General features: G+C 40.9%; 1 protein-coding gene across 1 annotated transcript in view; it reads right to left on the bottom strand.

Moving 5' to 3' along the window:
• PDSS2 (decaprenyl diphosphate synthase subunit 2) overlaps nucleotides 1-18,989 on the bottom strand; it is a gene marked incomplete at both ends in the record, with an annotated part of 112,108 nt that extends 93,119 nt beyond the window's left edge. Inside the window, one exon of the mRNA XM_079549890.1 lies at nucleotides 18,754-18,989. Within this exon, the coding sequence (XP_079406016.1) occupies nucleotides 18,754-18,989 (236 nt within the window). The remainder of the gene's footprint in view (nucleotides 1-18,753) is intronic.
• Between the last annotated feature and the right edge of the window lie 1,913 nt (nucleotides 18,990-20,902).

The raw sequence follows: 20,902 nt of genomic DNA, 5'->3' as shown, positions 1-20,902 counted from the left end.
AGGCTTTTTAAATTTCATTCATTTCATGTTAATTGATGGTACTGTAGACCAGCATTTAAACTGCTTGTTTCCAATTTATAAAACTTGCCCTGTCCTCCTGTCATGCTTTTCAGATCTCTTCATAAGTTTTATAAATCTCTACTCATCAAATTCAGGGCATTCAACATCTAACAAGAAATAATCAGAGGCCCGTATTGTTGATTTCAAGAAAATGATGCATTTTACACAAGAGAAAACACCAATTACCTACATGCAAGGCTGAGGAACAATGAATTAATGTAGCGGTCAAAAACATTACTTTAAATTCAGGATGGTATGATTCTGCTCCTTTGAGGTACCCAGAAGCTGAATCCATTCAAACTTCAGCTTTCTATGTCTTTTATGAAGCTACTGCTATAAAATTTAAAATTCACTGCTCCCATAATCATCTGTGACTTGATTATCTCTCAGGATGCAGTAGACTCATCTGAATTGGAAACACTCTTTTCTTCTTGCTCAGTGTACCTTTTTCAGCTAGACAGATGGTAAAGCAGTTTCAGAGCAGAGTTAAATATCTGACAAACAGCTGGAAGATTTTAAGCATCCCACTTCCCCTATCAGGGAGGGCAGCCATTCTCATCTGAGCTTATCTGCGATTTCTTCTGATAAGGTTTTCAGAAAATAACATTTCAAAGCAGGTACTTCCTAAGGCAAATTAACTTCAGAAAATGCATAAAGGTGCCTGGGCATGACCTTGGCTATCCTTAAGAGGGAAAGAGATTCTTTTTATTTAATCATCCAGGCAAAACTAGTAGTTAAAATATTCAAGGCATATTTGACACCAACTCACCTCAGAAGGCTAGACAGCTCACAAAAGACAAACATCCTTTCCTACACTGTATTCTGCATTAAAATGAAATTATCATGAAATAGGGAAAGATCACTTCTGGTAGATGGGAACCAGAAATGTCAACATTTGCCCTCCCTTCTACTACTACATAGATCCTGCAGTGCAGGTGCAAACAGAAAATCTAGATATGTACCTGAATTTATGCCTTGATACTATTTGTTGTCAGAACTAAGCTAGGCAATGAAACTAACTTTAGTAGCAGCAGTAAAAGACACCTACAACATTTGATGTCATTCCTACATGTTCTGCTATCAATGAGAAAAATGAGAATTGTTAAAACTTTCTTTGTTTCAGCTAAAGGAGGAGTTGGTACAAAACCAGATGTGCCACAGAGCTCAGAAGCTCATCTGCTACTTCAGACACCGGGGGCAAAAGTGTCCATAAAGGCTGCTAACAGAATAATAAAAACAGAAGCAGCAACTTCACAACAGCAGAGCCTTGCTAAAGGACTAAACATGCACTGCAAGTGAATGAACATCATGCTGCTTCTACCAGTAAACCAGATCAGCCCAAGAGAAAATGAACCCAAACTGAAAAAATCCACCTGCCTTTCTTTTTTTCTCAAATTAACAAGTTAGATCAGTTCACAGAAAGACCAGAAAATCACCAAAGCCAACGCATGGAAGTAGTAAACCTGCACAGCAAGGGCAGGGAGAGCGTGCCACAGTTCCTTCGAGTTGCCATAGCCCTCAGACCTGCTCAGCTGCTCGTGAAACCACAGTCCAAGGCCCCTCCAGCCAATTCTGCTTCCTTTCAAGTTCTTCTTCCACTCAACGCAACCGCCTCAGGCCACTTGTTAAAGTTCTCCTAACTGCATCACTTAGCAGCCAAGCAAGGCAAAAAGATTTCTCGCGTGCTTTCTAAACTATTCAGTAAATACAGAAAGATGATTTTCAGTTCCAGTAATAAAACCACTTTATCTGCAAGTAGTTTTCCCTGCATGGTTACCAATTCAAATATTTAAAAGTTCACAAAAGAATTTCTTGTTTTCTTGTGGATGCGAAGTTCCCTCACCTTGTAAAACCTTCCTTCCCGAAACGGGCAATTAAAACTCAAATAGCAATAACACAGCAAAAAGAAATATACTTGAGCTACTAATCCTATGCAGAAGAAATGCTCTGGACACTAAACTGAGAAAAGGGAAAAAAGATATAGATTCATTTATTTCTGAACTCAGTGACTGTATGGCTTTACACTTTCTGACAAAGTACTCAGATACAGCCAAACCTCATTTTCTACAATTTTCTCAATTTCAATGTAGCTTTTATTTGTCCTCCAGAAAAAGGAGATTCTCATATCTTAGGGATTTTTTGCACTCTTCCATTCTGTTACACTTTTTTTTCTGCTATACAAGTCTTTTAAACCAAAAGGTAGGGAAGCAAGAATGCAATGACTGTGGCAATAGGAATAAGCTTTTCACAGTCTACTGTACCTGAATAAAGGACAAACTTCAGAGTTGTAATACCTCGACCCATGGCTATTGCATAGATTCAAACTGCAAGAGCTGTCCACATTCATACAGGACTTCAGATGAACTAATAAATCCTTCAGCAGATCATGAAACTAAAATTGAAGTTACTTCACTACATAATTGAAAGCTCTTATACTTAATATTTGTAAGTCCCAGCTGAATAGGAAAGCATTTCCTCCTCTTCAGCATCCAAATGCATTTGCAATAAGGCAATGCTTTGTCACTTGTGTTCTCAAACATCATTACTTCCTTGTTACGTGAAAGTTCTAATTAGTGAAGATTATTCTTCCTCACACTTCTTCTAGAATATTATTCATACACCTCTTCAATTAAGAAAAGTCACAATACATTCATCTGCATATCATAATCTTCTCTGAAGATTAGAATGAAAAATGCTAAATATTTCTGTTTCTACATGACACGCACACACTGAGGCTGAAAAAGGCTGTCAGACTGATATGAACAATACAGACATGCACTGCAAGATAAACAAAGTTCATGATCTGCTGTCCATAAGGGGAGCTGTTAGTCTGCTGAACTGTATCTTTCCATTGTTTTCAATTTAAAGTGATGAAAAGGGCATACACAGTAGTTGGCTTTTAAAAGCATTACACAGATGAAAACATCTGGAAACCACAGGAATGCCTTGGATGCAAACCGGAACTGTTTTGTACATATCTCAGACAACCTCCCCATGATGAGCCCTGAGCACACACGCTCCAGCTGCCTCCTCCTTAACCTTACTGCTTTAATGTACTTCCCATATTTTTTCTTAGCCTTCTCCACTCCTTGCTGTCTCATTAGGTGTTTCTCTAATAGTTCACTGGCAACACTTCTCTGCCCCACTTGCTAGGAAGTCTGTCAGGATCTTCATTCCTTTCCCTGAAAAGCTACCTTGCCCCTGGCTTGGCACACATCACCCAAAATGCCTGGCCTTCTTCTTGCCACTATCAGGCAATCAACTGAATCTTAGTTTTGCCAAAATTTAGTTTCAAACCTCCTTCCCAAAGCACTTATACCTCTCTTCATATTCTTCAAAAGATTTCAGATGTTGATTGACTTGAGCATAATTAAAAGCAAATTAAAAAAAAATTAAAAAATGAAGACTTTCACAAAACAAAACGAAAGGAAGCAGTGAAATCCTGCTCCTTTTCAACACTTTCATCAGCAAACAGAAGTGTCTGCACCTAGCGCATTCAGACCGCTAGCCTCAGGCAAGCAAGACCTCTGCATGGTATGTCATCATTATTTTGTGCTTTAAAAATCATCTGTAGGACATACATACTTAAAATAGCACTGAATATTGCTACTTGGAGATTACTTTCTGCCTCAGTCTGAAAATGTGTTAGGACTAGCTGTGTGTGAAGCAAAAATAAATAAATCAGGTTTCAGATAACCTTTAAATATAAAATAACCAAAGAATTATAGAATCATAGAACAATTTGGGTTGGAAGGGACCCTTAAGATCATCTAGTTCCAACCCCTGATACTGGCAGGGACACCTCCCTCTAGACCAGGGTGCTCACAGCCCCATCCAGTCTGGCCTTGAATGCTTCCAGGAAAGGGGCATCCACAACCTCTCTGGGCAACCTGTTCCAGTGTCTCACTACCATCACAGTAAAGAATTTCTTCCAAATATCTAGTCTAAATCAACACACTTCCATTTAGTTGGTATCATGGATTGCAGTATTTTCTGTAAATATTGTTTTAGCTATTCGACGTCACAAATTATTGCCATGTTTTAACAGTAATAACTTACAATTATGTTAATTTGTAACAAGCAATCTTACATCATCTTACATAGTCAACAGTAAAAAAAAGAAGCATTTTCCAAGTTAACTTCAAGTACCATTTGAATGAAATACTCTCCAACATATTTTGGCAAAAAAAAAAGGAAAAAGATAAAAGAAAAAAGAACTGTTTGTAGTATCTCAGTTGCACAACCTAATGGGCAAGTTTAAGCTTTTCAACTTTTCCTAAGGTTTTCATCCACACAAACACATTAAAAAAAAATAAATCCCACAAATCTTACAAAATGCAATTATGCAATTACACATGAATCTCATAGAGCTTAACATGGCCAACCTCAAGGTCCTGCACCTGGGTAGGGGCAATCCTGAGCACAAATATCAGTTGGTCAGAGAACGGGTTGAGAACAGCCCTGTGGAAAAGGACTTGGGATTTCTAGTGGAGAAGAACTTGATATATATCCAACCCTACCCTGGGCTGCATCAAAGAGGTGCAGCAGGGCAAGGGAGGTGATTGTCCCCCTTTACTCTGCCCTCATGAGGCCCCATCTGGCTACTGTGACCAGGCATGGGGTTCCCAGCACAAGAAGGATGTGGAGCAGTTGGAGAAGGTGCAGAGGAGGAACATGGGAGCAGGTCCAAAGAACAGACAGGCAGGCGATCACAAGGCTGGACCATCTCTTCTATGAAGACAGGTTGAGGGAGCTGGGCTTATTCAGCTTGGAATAGAGGCCTCTGGGGAGACCTCACTGCAACCTTCCAGCACATTAAGGGGCCTATGGATGCTCCATCCCCGGAGGCGCTCAAGGCCAGGACAGAAGGGGTCTTGGGCAGCTTGAGCTGGTGGGTGGCAGCCCTGCCCATGGCTGGGAGTTGGAAATGAATGGGCTTTAAGGTTCCCTTCCAATCCAAACCATTCCATGATTCTACCCACAATTCCATTTTTCACAAACCTGTTTATGCTCCAGCTCCTGCATCCTGGGAAGCCACAGTCACCAGACAGAGCAGCCTTCCTATCTCCTCAGAGGGATCTCCACTGCACATGGGAGCGCATGGGAAGCAGAACATTCACACGTGACCTATCCTCACGTGCCTTCTTCAGACTGCCTCTGCTTCTCCTGCCTTTTTGGGATACCAGGCTAGCTCAGGGAAATAAGAAACTAATACAACATTTGTAGACTGAGAGGCAGTGATGGTAGTATGCTTCTGAGCCCAAATCCAAACACTGATGTACACATACAGTTGCCATAATTTGCCCAGAAAAAGACTCACTGACAGTCATAGAGGCAGTATAAAGAACCCAATCTGGGCCTCTTAAGTGAGAAGAACAAAAAAAAAAAAAGAAAGAAAGGAAAACACCCACAGAGGGCACCAGAACAACTAAATCCACCTAGCTTAGTATCTTCTCCTCCTCAACATACAGAAAAAAATGAAAATACATGAGAAAATCATAATTTTAGGACAAGCACTTTGCTCTCTAACATTAGCTGCAGGTATGGCAGTACAGTATTCTGGAATATTAAAAAACAAAAATATTAAGATACTAAAAAAAAAAGTGTGAAGCAGGGGAATTTTAAAAGGGACTCTTAGCGATCTCTATCCTACAAGTTACTGTAAGAATGTTCTCATAAAAGAAAAAAAAAAGATTTTGCTTAAGGCTATTTCCCTTCCTCTTTGATTCTGCTCTTCAGCTAGCCTCTAAGATAATTCTTTGAAGTAATTAACACAGCTAAAGGTGCAATGATGAAAGCTAACTTAGAAGAAAAAAAAAGGTTTAATGACTGAACTCTTTACCCTACTTCATTTCATGCATGTATCTTTTATTGTAACTTAACATAGTACAAAATAAATTGCAGTTTGGCTGCAATACTCACACAAGGGAAAATATAATGTAGGTTTGTTACCTCTTTTTCATAAATCAGACTCAGGCTAAATTTAAACACATGCCAAATATGACCTAAATTTGTCACATCTTCAACAAGTAATCATACTCCAGAACAGGAAAATAAGCATCGCTTCAGTCCCAACAGCCCAACAGCCCACAAGTAACAGATAAAGTTACCATTTTATGATTGTATATAGTTATAAACACATAAAAGAAATAGTTTAAAAGCAAGGGGAATATTTCCTGAAATAAGGATAGGAAATTAACACCAATAAACCTGTCCCTATATTTTGCCCATCTTCTAGGAAGACTTCATATATTTGGTTACCAGTACCTCATTTAGTTTTACGTTATATTTCTGCAATCCTTAACAATTTCCCAAAGCAACAGATATCAATGGGTCTCACTCTTCTCTTTTACAGTTAAAAGAAAAATATGTTTCTGGTGATATCTTCTAACCATCCAAGTTGTTCCCTGAAAAGCTGGACACAGACCAGAAATCAAAAGCAAAGAAGCAGCCTTGTTCAGCTGAGCAACACACAACAGCCCATTAGAGAATTATGCAGCAAGAATTCTCCTTTTCCACTGCTAACGTAGTAAAAGCTCTTCAGGGAAGAGCTGAGCTCACCTGTAACTTAATTTAAAACCCCGAGTAATTAATTAAAATAACGTGGATTTCTTGTGAAAGAATCATTCAACATTCACAGGGGAGGGAAGAATGTAAAATTATTTATATCAACAAATGATGACATTTTGAGATAAGCTAACACAAATTTCTATTTTGAAACAATCAGGTACAGAATCACAACATGCTAAGCATAGTAAGCACCTTTCATTTGCCATAACCAGCCTGCAGGACTCTGTCTTTTGTGTCTCCGTGGTAAAAATAAACGGTTTGTGAATTCATGAAAATCATAAGCAGAATTCAGAGCCAGAGAAAAGCTACTTCTCTCACTTTATCTAGATCTCTTTCTAGAGCTAGTCCAGCTCTAAATGGTTATTTAGCCCTTGCTGAAGAAAGAAAGCATTTCCCATTCTTGATATAAAGATGTAAAACCATCTCCAAAATATGCATAATGACACAAGGGTTAAATGTATACAAGGTTTTATCATCTGCTCTCTTAACAATACACTTCTGGAAGCAGAAAAGCCTGAAAATGGAAAATTGCTACTTGCACATCATCGCTTCCCAAAGGCTGTGAGGTTTGGGTTTTCCTTGTTAAATGTGAAGTGTGAAGTGTACAACTACTCTCTTTCAGTAATTAGCAACACTAGCTGCAGGTTTAATATGCCTGCATTGCACTCTATATAGTGCAGCAATATTCATTCCGTGTAGACGTGAAGCAATAACAGATACGTTATTCAATGTATTTTCTCTATTTATTTTATTTATTTATTTTTTTATTATTTTATTTCAATGTATTTTCTTGCTTCTCTAATAATTATATGTGTAAGAAGGACTCACATTTGTTTGTCTCCAGACTTCGTACCTGGCCTACAAATCTTTCAAGCGTAAAGGACACTGTTTCATACAGCATAAACCTCTGCTTTCAAATTTCTTTGAAAAACCAAATGAAAAACATTTAATGAGGTCAGGTGACAGTAGTTGGTAAGCATTTAAATTATTTGTGAACTCACAGGAAATTTCTTCAGTCTCAACACTCACTACTTATTCCTCCCAGTATCACTCTCTAATATAGTTCCTGGTCTACTGCTCCATTTATCATGGCCAGAGAAAATCAGGACCACAAAGGCTTAAACGGTAGATTTCCTAAGGCATACCAGTGTGTACACACTTCCCAAACTGTTCAGTAAATAAGACTTGTTTATACAGAGCTTCACCACTGGAGAATATGAAAACAGCTTTCAATATTTAATGCCTACATGCACACCAAGGTAATCCAAAGCAGCAGAATCACCCAGGGACAATACATTAACCCAAACCTGGTATTTCTGGCAAGTAAGTCATCAGCATTTACAGCGTAAGAAGGAGGGAGAGGGATTCTAACTGTGAAGACCCCCCAGCTTTGGGTTGTAATGCATGTTCAGTTTTTAATAGCCAGATTAAAAAACAAAACAAAACAAAACATTGGATAAATTAACTAGCAGGAAGATGCTACATCAGAAAGAATGCTGTGGACTGAGGAGAGGACGTGTTAGAATTAAAAATGAAAGCCCTCAAAAGAAAATATTAAAAGCAGCCAACTGCATGCACCAATCTTATATAGCATAACATCCTCAGGAGGAGCAGAGAGGGAGCCTGCCTTGTCCTCCCGTGTGGCTCCTAACAGCTGAGAGCCCAGCATGCACACCAAGTAGCACACAGACACACGTACCTATATCCATGTGAGCCTCACCACTGCTCTCTGAGCTGGTGAAACTTCACACTGCAGGCTGGCATCTGCCAATAACATCATGCTTGTGGTAAGTCAAAAAACATATACATCTCAAATTTTTGTTCGTAACACTCTGCTAGTGAAGCTTAATCGTTCTCTGACAAGCCATGGTGAGAGGAGCAAAAGATCCAAGGGAGCTCTTAAAGACTTAAAAGTAGAAAAGAAAATGAGAAGAAGAATATTCAGCAAATATTTTATTCAAGGGAAATTTTGAAAGAGCAAAACCTAACAAAACTTCAGCTCTTTTGAAGTGTGACAGAAACAAGAATTGCCAAAATATGTTCTCCCCAAGAATACGCATTATGTTAGGACATATTCTTCCTCTTAAAAGAAAAGAAAAATGAAAGAAAAAAATCCACCAGCAGCAATATGATCCCAAGTGATTCACAAACAAAAAACAAGCCTATGTTTCTGTTGCTATAACATAACATAGAATGCTCTTTTTTTTTCCTCTGATGTCATTTTTATAACCTTATTTTGGAATTTGACTATTTTAAAACTTGGTTGCTATGACACATTACAGTCATTATGCGGATTCATTTCCTACTTTCCTGCTGGCAAGATAATTTGATTCAGTTTTATGAAGTTATATTATGGACAAAAGACACATAAAATATACTGTAAATTCCAATACTAGAAACTCTTTCAACGTGTTCTGTTCGTTGAATAAATATGTATTAGAACAAGGGCTTCCCCACACTACCTTGCAGGTCTCTGCATTTCCAGCTTCCTCGAGTCCTCTGAACCTTATTTCTGAAAACAGCCTTTTCAGGTAATTACCCCTACCAATACATGAAATCTGATTTCTTGCAGAGCCTATCAACAACCTCCCACACTATCTAAACTAGGAACCAGGGATCAAGAACAGATATGCTGAAGTGATCTCTTGTACTTTTATACTTCAGCTTCCACAGGACAACAAAGGCTTGGGGAAAATAAGTTTTTTTCCTTAAGATCCATTTTTAATTATTCAAAGATGTCGAACCAGTGAGATTCACATTCAGAAGTCTATTTTTAAAAGCAAGATCCAAATATGAGCATAATGTAGCATTAACATCGCTGCAATTATTTTTAACTATGCACACAGGGTATCTTCAAACAAACCACATTAAATCAAAAGCAGTTGGGAATCAGAGACAGGAGAAAAATCCCTCCCTGCATAATATGCATGCATACAAGCAACACTCACATACTGCAGGTACTTTTACTTTCTAGTCTGTGAAAATATATGAATTTTCATAATGTGAAAGCAGAGTCACTGCGCCATACTCAGTCTCAAAACTCACCACTAATTTAACTGGGAACACAATGCACCTTCAGACGAAAACAATCACTAACAAACACACACACTCTAGCACAACCATTTTTCAAATGCTTGAAAGAGAGATGAGTTTCCACACGTGATCACAAAGCTTTGTGATTTATGACTGGACCCAACAAGTAGTAGATTCCATTTAGCTTTTAACAACTTGAACTATCTGTTAAGTTCGATTAAAAGCAATCTTACCAAATCAGCTCATGACGGTGCTTCTGCTACTGGCTAATCATTCAGATGACAACCAGACACAAAGCTGCTGGCATGGGCCATTAGCCTCACGCTGCCTTAATGAGGACAATGCACTGGTAGGATGGTTTCACACACGCACATGCTGTTGCCAACCCAGACCTACTTTGTGACTGAAAGAAAGTCGTTGTTTTTTCGTTTGGTTTTTGTTTGTTTGTTTGTTTGTTTTTGAAGTGCAACATATCTACATGACAGAAAAGGAGAAAAGAAGCAGCAGCTACTGTTACTCTGAAAAAGGGAAATGGAGTAGAAGGAAGGCAAAAAGCAAACAACCGTCTCTTGTAATTTAAGTGCAAAATGAACAAGAAGGACGAATGCAAGAGGTGGAGCAAGCTGGTGCATCTTTATAGGAATAGCTAAGGATTAAAGAAAAATGACTGTGGCTGAAAAAGCTCCAGCAGGCTGAACCATTCCTGGAGTTTCTTAGTTAACTCAGCTTTAGAGTCAAATTTCTAAGCCCTACATATCATTACAAGTACAATCTAGCTGGTTCACAGCACATTTCTGGTAAAAGCTCAGGCATAACGAGTCACATCAGTTTTCCTATATGATCAGTTCTCCTTCCCTTACACGAATCTTTCACAAAGTGAGAAGGGAGAAGAAAAATTAAGTAAAAATGACTGTCAATGCCACAGAACTGGCAGGGACAATTCAAGGACAGTAAAGCATCTGCTACAGAATTTAAACAAATTTTGAAATAGATCCGATTTTTAAATTCATAGTGTTCCTTTATAGTCTGCCAGGTTTGTCTCCTGCGGTAGTTCCTTTAGGGCAAGTGCTGTAGACAGTCTGCCTACCCTGAGGGAAACTAAGAGAGTCAGAAGTGGGGTAAAGGAAGGTTATTAATAATTTAAAACAATGGTCTTCCACCCCCGGGAGAAAGCAGTGGCATCAGCACGGAAACATCTAGATGCTTGCTTGTATTTGTGCTTCTCCAACTTGGTATCTATTCAGGAAAATACAAAGTACTGTAGAGGACACGGTGTTATACATATGGTTCTCTGGACCTCTGAAAGGGATCACCAGAATTAGTTAACAGGGCTTCCCAAGGCCACAAGGAGCAAAGTCAAACTGGGAGGCAGCATCAAAAACTACAGCATGGCAGAGGGAAAATATCTTGAGTAAGAGAAAATACTTCTTGCAAGCTACAACATACAGATGTCACAAAGAGTAAGAGACCACGGAAAGTACTTTTACCCCTAACATTTAAAAAGGCGAGTTAAGTTTTTGAAAAAGAAGATTCATTGAGTGAAAATTGTTTCCAGTGATCCAAATACGAATCCTGATTACTCTATGACATCAGCTCTCATTTGTGCTTTATATAATGGCATATTTGGTAACTATCTTCTGGGTTACAGAAAGAATGATTTTGAAAATATTCCCACTTTTTCAGTACTCTTTTCCTGCACAGTGCAAACACTGACATAACAGTCATTCGCCACTGCATTAAACTTGCAGGCATTACAAATCATTTAAGCGTAGAAAAGATCAGATGTAAACTCCAACAATTACCTTTATTTGAAAAAGCTTCTCAGGCTGTTGTGTACATAATGTAGAAGCAAGTATGCTATGGGCTAGTTCAGCATCAGTCAGCCCACTCTGATTTTGGATACACTCCCTGCCTTTGTTTATTTGTATTTTTTGCTCTCTATAACAACCTGAAGGGAGGTTGTAGTGAGCTGGGGGTTGGCCTCTTCTCTTGTGTAACTACTGATAGAACTAGAGGGAATGGCTTCAAGCTGTGCCAGGGGAGACTTAGGCTGGACATTAGGAAATACTACTTCTCTGAAAGAGTGGTCAGGCACTGGAATGGGCTGCCCAGGGAGGTGGTGGAGTCATCGACCCTGGAGGTGTTCAAGGAACGTTCTGATGTTGTGTTGAGGGACATGGTTTAGTGAGAACAATTGGTGACATGGGATAGTTGGACTGGATGATCTTGTAGGTCTTTTCCAACCTTGGTGATTCTGTGATTTTTGTTTTAGGGAAACACTACTTGCTACCAAAAGAAAGTGCTTTATTATTTATACAGTATCCTTCAAAGACTGACCAGCACTTGAATCTGTTTATTATATATTCAGCTTCTTTTTTACACACTGGAAGCCGAAACTTAAGAAACCACAAAGTTTTTCATTCAATTAGAATGAGTCATACACAAATTTCTGCTGAAATCTTCAGACTCGGAAGAAACAAATTACTACATAATTGATCATTACAAGACAGACACTCCTACAGGCACACACATTCGCTATAGAAATGTAGAAATTATCAGTATCAGGGCAGCTTATTCGTTCTCATCGAAAGAAGATTCTATTAGCACATCCCAAGCAGCATTTTCACCTGAATACATTTAATTTACCAAAACAAACCTACATTGGTGAAATAACACATTCCTTATAAGTACAGAAACGTACATTCAAAATAAATATTCAAATGAGAACCACTGTAAAGAATACTATTAAAATGAAAGAAAAATTAATTTGCAGCCTAACTTTTACACATCCGTGCTGCAAACTTGCTACTTGATCACACTTTGCTTATGGTGGCACAACATTCGGCAAAAGCCAGTATTGTACCACACAGCTAAACATCCTTTGCATCTTTAAGCACACACTTCCATAAACATCCAATCAGGGAGTGACAAGAGCTCAGCATCAGTTCAGCTGAAAACAACCTGTCCGTTCAACACTTCAGCCTCTCTCAGCATCTCTGGCAAATCCATGGCCATGAGGATGACTGTCTTCGCCTTCTTGAGCTCTGCTTTAGGAATACTTGTCAACATTTGTTTGGATAATATGCTTTAGCTTCAGGAATAAGATTCTCACTGCCAAACCCAGTAAAAAGCATGTTTTATTAAGCTCAAATGTAATTCGATTTTAATAAAAAGTTAAGACCCTTAAATGTGAACTGTGAAGCTCAAGCACAAGTGTACAAGTTCTGATGCAATTCTTATCTTCTTGATCCTACTGACAGCTCTTCGAAAGAGCAGAAATAACTACTGGGCACGAGCATTTGTGTATGTGAAGGTAATGCCACTGGTGGAGAAAACTAATTAAAAAAAACTTGCACTGGTAAAATATGCAAGAAGAGAGACAAAAAGTAGAACTTGGGGGGGGGGGGAAACAAGCAGTGTTTATTTATTCACCTAGTTCTATCTTACTAAGGTATAAAGGATGAGTGTGACATGCAGAAATGTATTCTTTCCCCTTAACTGGATAAGCAGTATTTAATGGCTAACTGAAAATAACAGTGGAGTCTATAAATACAATGAAAAAAAGAAGGAATCAGATGCAGAAGGAAATTTCAATCTGCATGTGAACCCACAAATGATTTAATTTCCTCCATGTCTTTTCACCTGCCAAAGCTGTCCATGATAGCTTTTTGAGAGATCATCCAGCCAAAATGCGGGGAAAAACTGATTTTGAGGGGCAAAGAATTGTTTGTTTCCAAGTAATAGAAATGCCTGTGGAGCACAAGCATTTATAAGAGACATAACATGACAAAATTTTTTGGTAACATGACAAAATTGTGGTACTGATAGGAATGGGAGAGTGGTTGGACTAGATGATCTTGCAGGTCATTCCCAACCTTGTGATTCTGTGATTCTGAAATTTTTTTTGCAGCTATTACTCAAGCCTACCAAGCCAGATTGAAAGATGTTCACAAAAGTTGATTTATCCAGGAGAGAGCAGCCTTTCCTGAAAGAGAAAGGCTTCTTGATGTGGCAAAGCCACAACTGCACTCCAGTGCTTCAGCTGCTGCTTCCAAGAGCACTGCTGCTTCTATCAGCTATGCAGAACGCTTTAGGGAATAGTCTTGCCGGAGTAAAGTTAACCTGGTTATTACCATCAGCATTCCAGTAACCTGGCAATTAGGATCAAATATTTAGAGCAGGAAGACACGTCTGCATTTCTGACATCACCACAAAGACTTTCTGCAGAGGTGCACTACGTGATGTTAGCTTTAGTGAACAGTGCTTCCAGACCTCCCAAGCCAACAGACTTCTGCAGTAAACAGAGGAAATTACACACCTGCTACCTCATAGCTAGCATCTAACAGCATTCTGACCACAGCTATAAAAATTGCATCTCTACATCACAAAAACATTTTTTATAAAGCATTCCAGAGGCTGAAGAAAAGCCAATAAAATGTGGTGAATGCAAATTCATTTTGATTTCTGATCCAGCAACAGCAGGAGAGGGATGTCATATACCCCATCCCCAAGGTCCTTTGCAGACGCAGGACCTCAGTACAACTCTGAAGACTACAGCAAGTTGGAGCTTTAGAAAGCTACGTGCAGGCAGAAGCCCTCAGTTGAGCAGAGCCTCTGCTCCTGGCTGCTGGCTGTGTGCAGTTACCCTGCTAGCTACAGCCAAGCACATGGACACCTTTGTTTTAATAGCCCAGAAGAAAAAAAAACCCAGCATTTGGAGGATGTTGCAACAAAGCTACTCACAGTCAGTCAGAGCACACACAATTATGAATAAGGGTAGTTGTAAGGTCACCTTTCTGTGAGACAAAATACAAATTGGCCACAATTCCACCCCGCAGGGCTGGAACAAGCCCCTGTATCTGTGCTGCAGACGCTCAGTCATCCACACAGGAGGACAAATGAACGTTGCATCTAAAGTGACAAGATACAAGTCACCAAGCAGAGCCATTCCAAGCTGACAGAGAAACACAACCATCAGGAATGTAACATTATCAGACATTTTAACTCAAAAGCAGACCATCTCCAAGCTACTCTGGATTGCATGCTACACTCAGTGTTTAGAGCAGCTACAGACCAACCTGTGGCAGGCAGCAGCAGAACAAATCCTGTTCGATCGGGCTTTTTTATTTCTGCAATAATCTAGGAAAACTGTAACTAAGTCTACACAAGGATTTGTCACCAACAAACAATTCTGACAGAACTAAAATATAATCATTCCTCCCACACACTAATGATGGAATGACTAGAGCTAAATGGTGCCCCATAATAATTTTATGTGTATGAAGTGTTCCATTTCATTTACTGATATTATAAAAGTGATGCATTGGCCATAACGTTTACTGTTTACAATCTGCAATAAGCTATATCCTTCTCAGGGGAGATTAAATAATCAAGAAAATGTTATTCGCACTATGTATTTGAGAAAAGTAGATCATGGTGCCAATTACAGATTCTTTCCTATACTAAAAAGGATGTACGTTAGCTTAGGAAGGCGGGGGAAGAGAAGAGAGAGGATTGGAGAGGATTGGATTTATTTTCTTCCCATCTGAAAAGAAGTTCACATGCTCACTGTTGGAAAAAATTCTTTAGTTCAACAAAGCCTGAAGAGCAAAAGAATGCTAATGTTAGTTTTCGGTAGTTGCTGAAAACACTTCATTATAGGGCAAGAAAAATGAAAGCTCTGATGGACCGTCCTGTGGCTCAGAAGGCTACAAAGAAAGATCCAGCAGCAGTTAGCATGCAATTCTATTTCCAGAGTATCTGATAGAGGTGAATATTTTAATGACAGCATTTGTTTAATGTATTCTTTATTAATATTGTTTATACACCATTTTCCACTGAAAGATCACAGCGACCAATGCAGGCTATAATGAACTAACCTCCAGAAAACAGATGCTGCATTATTCATTTTACAGATAAGTACAAGCAAGTATGAAAAATTAAGTGACTTCTCTGCTCAGAGTGCCAGAAGCACAGCTGTGAATATAATCCAGATATCCCAACTTGCAATGATCTGTTAACCACTAAACATTAGCCTTTCTAAAATGAAATTCAACCTTCCCTCCCATTTCACTCTCCTTCTGACAAGTCTGGCAAGGCCAGTACCAAAGACGTTCGCTTCATGTGGCTGACTCAGGAAACCAAAGCCTAACAAAAAAATCAACAGAAGACAGTTGGCCTTACCACACGGTCATTCCAAAATCCCTTGTCGTAGGGGTCAGTTACCCGTCACTCTGTTTCAGCTGCACAGTCAGCAATAGCTCACAAATTTAAGGCTGCTGGCCAAAAGCAGTCTGGGTCGGAGGCATCGGGCGTCGAGCATCACCCCCAGAACACCTGCTGCAGGCCTGATTCATGGCAGGCACTGAAACCCATGTGCTGCCACTGCTGCATCCAACGAGGGGAAGGAATGGATAGGATCATCAGAGAAATGTATACTGCCCCGACAGCTGCTCTTCCACATGTCCTGTCTCATGTGGACTGTTATCTTTAAGCTGCTTTCCCTAAGGCTCTCAGCAGTGGGCTACGTGCCGCAGCAGCCTGGTGACCCAAAACAAGGCAGAAGGTTAAAAATGCTTATCAGCATTCCACTTACACTGCATGTTTTCAGTGCTGTAGCAGTGATGCTCTACAGTGTCACAGTTCAGAATTTATGCTCCTCAAAGCAAAGGGTTTTCTACCAAAGCATAAGAAACACGTTATGGTCTAAGGAAGACTTCAAGAAGCAGGCTGCCCAGAGAGGTTGTGGATGCCCCATCCTTAGAGGTGTTCAAGGCCAGATTGGATGGGGCCCTGGGCAGCCTGGTCTAGTATTAAATGGGGAAGTTGGTGGCCCTGCATGTGGCAGGGGGGGTTGGAGATTCATCATCCTTGAGGTCCCTTCCAACCCAGGTCATTCTGTGATTTTGTGTGCAGCAAAGAGTTTAGACAGAAAGAAAAAGGAGGGAAATGGAGGGAGACCAACTTTTCACGGTCTGATAATGACAGGACAAGGACGAAAGCTTTAAACTAAAAGAGGGGAGATTTGGATTGGATATTAAGAACTTCTTTACTCAGAGGGCTGTGAGGCGCTGGCACAGCTGCCCAGTGAAGCTGTGGATGTCCCATTCCTGGCGGTGCTCAAGGCCAGGTTGGTTGGGGCCCTGGGCAGCTGAGCTGGGGTTGGCAGCCCTGCCCACAACAGAGGTTGGAACTGGGTGGGCTTTGAGGTCCCTTCCAACCCAAACCATTTTATGATTCTACAATTCCACAAAGGAAGAAACAAAGGAGAAAAGCACTGAAAATCCTACTGGTCAAAGAAGTTAAAGAAAATTAACACAACTTAGAAATGACAATATACAATCATAATTTGTTTGTCAACACCTACTATATACAACCTCAAAAAAACAGTAGGAAGTGGAAACTTTAGAAACAAGTGGAATTAATCAATTTTAAGCAGTCTTCAGATGGTCACAAAAAAGAAAAATCTCTCCAAGTGTTTGAGTACTTAAAGGACATGAACATTTTTGCATTCATAATCTTTAAGCTTAGAATTGAACAACATCACACTCAAAAGCTTTCCAAAAAAAGTCACCAAAGAACATATTTCAGATACCTACGCTTTAAAACATTTGCATGAACACACAATAAAACTATGCTGGTTCATACGCGTGGGAAAAATCAAAACTTATTTCCTCAATAACTATGGTCAGACCACAGATCCCAGACTTCTCACAGTAACGGATTTCAGTAACACTCAAGCATACAACAGCCAAATTTCAGCAATTTGTTAAGAATCAACAGACTCAAGATTCACACTGTTGAAAAGCTATACCATAAAACACAGGAGCATACAAACTGTGCGTTGTTCCAAGTGTACTAAAACTTGACAGCACGAAATCTACTCTTCTTATAATATTAAAGTCAAGACCATTGGAAATGCATGTATATCAAACCTTTGGAAATATGAGTGACGTAAATTAGGAACATGCCAAATAAATGCACACACTTTTACACAAGTAAATACTGAGTACTGTTTTTTATAGAATTTTAAAGAAATGAACAGAGTCAGTTCTCCAGGCCCTGTGCCCAACTGTATTCCTGATAGCGTTCCACAAGCTACAGGCTCAGAGATTCAAGTCCAAAGCAGCCCATGAGCATCACTTCAAAAAAAGCTCTTTCCTGAAATATTCATCCACAAAGTCACAAAGCACAGGGTTCAGCCTCATCCACAAACAAACCAGCAGTACTACACACTGAGCAGGCTCTCAGATACACACTGACGTCCAGTTTCAGCACTGGGGGACTCTCTGATATTCCTACAGCTATAATGACAACTGAAGAATGTGTGGTGATCCAGGCCTCCTGTTTGCTGCATTCTACCAACCAGTCCTAAAAACAGATCCAAAGGCAGAAAAACGTTCTCTCTGTCACTTCCTTCACACAAGCACATCAGAAAATCACAATCTTTTCTATAGAGCTTATCATAATACTGCAAGCTGTTGGTACAAATGTTCCACCCCCCCCCCCCCCCCCCCCAAAAAAGAAAAAAAAATCTCTCCAGCAGTATTTTCTGAAGCCAGGTATTTTCCACTTTTCCTAACAAGTTGATTTGTTTCTTCTGGACTTGCTTTCTTAAATTCACTATTTAAATTCCACCTCACTGGAAAAGCCCCATTTGCCCCCTGCACCTCTCTTTGTTCAGTTCAAAAAATTCAGATTTGCACACACAGACCTTGAAAAATGCATCTTGTTTTGGACAGCATTGCAGCATCACTGCAGAGACGCCGAGGGCCATCACACAGCTACATTTTTGAATCTCAAAAAGCAAAGTAGAAGACCGATCTGAGTAAGTACTAATTTGTGGCTTACACCTGTTGACAGATATTTTGCATAGCAACGTCGCGTTTGCATAGCACCTCGCGTTCTCTTAGTTGTTGTGCTTTCAGCCACAGCGATTCAGGCCGATCGGTTTCCCCGGCTGTCCCGCTATCTCCTCACAACACAGACCCAGAAGCCGCGGGCGCGGCGAGGCCAGCCCCGCTCCTCCCGCCAGCAGCGCAGCTCCCGAGGCGCCGCCGCCCGCCCCCCAGCACGGCCGCGGGCGCTCACCGGGCGGTGTCGAGCAGCGGGTGCTTGGTGCCCACCAGCTTGCGGACCTGCATGGCGATGTTGCTGAGCTCGTCACTCAGCAGGCACCGCAGGCTCATGAAGGACGTCGGGTAGCCCACGATCTTCTCGGCTTCCGACACCACCTGGCTCCAGGGCGCGGCCGAAGGCGGGCCGCCCCCCGAAAGCCCCCGCCGGCCTCCGCCACGGCCCGCGCATCGCAGCAGGGTTCCCCACATCCCGCCCCGCGCCGCTGCTCGGCCCGGCTCAGCCTCGGGCGGCGGACCGGCGCGGCCTCATCGCGCCCTGGGGGCAGCCATTTTGCGCGTCGCAAACGGGCCGTAAAGTGAGGCGGCGCGGCTCTCCCCGTTTCGTCCGTCTTCCGCGCCTGACGGCTTCTCGCGGCATCCTCGCGTTGAGGGTCACGCAATACTCCGAGTGGGGAGGGAGACGCGAGGGTCGCTCAGCGGTTCCCCCAGCTCCGCACATCGCCACATAAAATTCACTCCCTGTGTCCCAGCGCTCCTTTATTTACAGCACTCGGGGCCGTGCCCACCGCCCTCCGGTGCGGAACCTCTTTGTAACAGCGACGTCTGAGCTCTGCTGCTTAGAGGCAGAATTCTGATGAGAAAACAGCCCCATTGACTGCATTCCGGTGAAAAACGGGGCATTACGTTTCTTACCTTTCTAAATACGGAGTACATCTCACTCTGTGTTGCTCAACGTGATTAAAGAGCTACAGTGAAGGATAATGTGAAAAAAAAGGTGCAAACAACACAATTCCATCATGAAACTAAAAATGAAGTGCAGTCCAAGAAAGCACAAGCAAATAGAAGTTCTTGAAATGATAGCGCGAAAACACTGTTAGCTGTTTCCATGGCTAACACAAAGGGGTTCACTGCTCTCACACCTGAGACAAGGCTCAAAACAGACACCAACAGTTTATTAGTGCCCTACAGAAGGGAGTTTGGCTGGAGCTGATAACATCGGGACTTGTCTATGGCAAACAGCCTCCCCCAGACCTGAGAGAGAACAGCTGGAATGTAGATTGCCTGCAAAGTCTGCTTTCTGTGCAGTGTGTCTCTGGGAGAGTCAGCCATAACTCTGAGAGAGCTACCATTGAGTTAGCTTAGCTACTGTCACAGAGCAAACTGGCGCTAGATAGTGAGTTCCAGCTTATAAACACTGTCTGCAAATGACAGAATGTGATGGCTTTCTGCTTCTGTGCAGAAAGACTGAGTTAATGAAAAATGCCGGAGGGATGTACTTAAGAGGAGCTAACAAGGCACCTCAACCTATAACACTGAAATTCCTTGATCCATTTCCCGAGCCCTGTATGTTCTTGCACTTAATGTGCTAAGTGTTCTGTGAAAAAGTAACATGATTATTCAATTACAGTCTACTTAAAATAATACATATAAACAGAGCAAGGAGAATTAGAGTTCTATGGACAGTAAACCTACCATCTCCTAATGTGTGAGACTTTAGCTTTTGAAAACTCTGTTCTTCATGTTATTCTAAGAAACCAAACACCTCTGCTCTTTTCATATAGAACTCTCCTAAATGCAAATGGTTTAGAAGTAGGGCAAGAAGCTTCATAACCACAACACAGTATGCTGCTGCTATAGCTTCTTAGGAATTCATGAGTGTCAACAGCGGGTAGGCATTCTTAAACAACTTTTTTTTAATCTTTTTTTTTTTTTTTTTAATTTATCTGTTTATTTTACTGCAGAATAATCTTTGAAAGCATTATACCATAATACTCGAGGACCTTCTTCCTCATGCTGTCAACCCAATGCCTTAATCCAAGCTATACTTTCATGCCCATTTTTGACTTCTGGTCCTGGTACATGGTTTCACCCTGCTAACCTTCTCACTTCTTTACTTCAGTGTAGCACAACATCCTTACTAGCATTTTTTTCTCATTCTTCTGACAGCTTCCTCATCTTTTTCCATTAAGTTCCAGTCATCCTCATGTCTACACAGCCTGCATCCTAGTCATGGGCTCCTCTTTTCATATGCATTTATGGGTGTGGTTTGTGGGGAGAAGCACAAAAGCCCTCTCTCTGCTCTTGTGCTGAGCTCTATAACACCCCTACTTCTGTGAAAATCAATTGAAGTCCAGGTAAGCCTAATGGAGACGTCCATTACT

Source organism: Tetrao urogallus, assembly GCF_951394365.1.
Source record: "Tetrao urogallus genome assembly, chromosome: 2".
Lineage (NCBI taxonomy): Eukaryota > Metazoa > Chordata > Aves > Galliformes > Phasianidae > Tetrao > Tetrao urogallus.
This window is presented reverse-complemented; position numbering and strand designations above follow the sequence as displayed.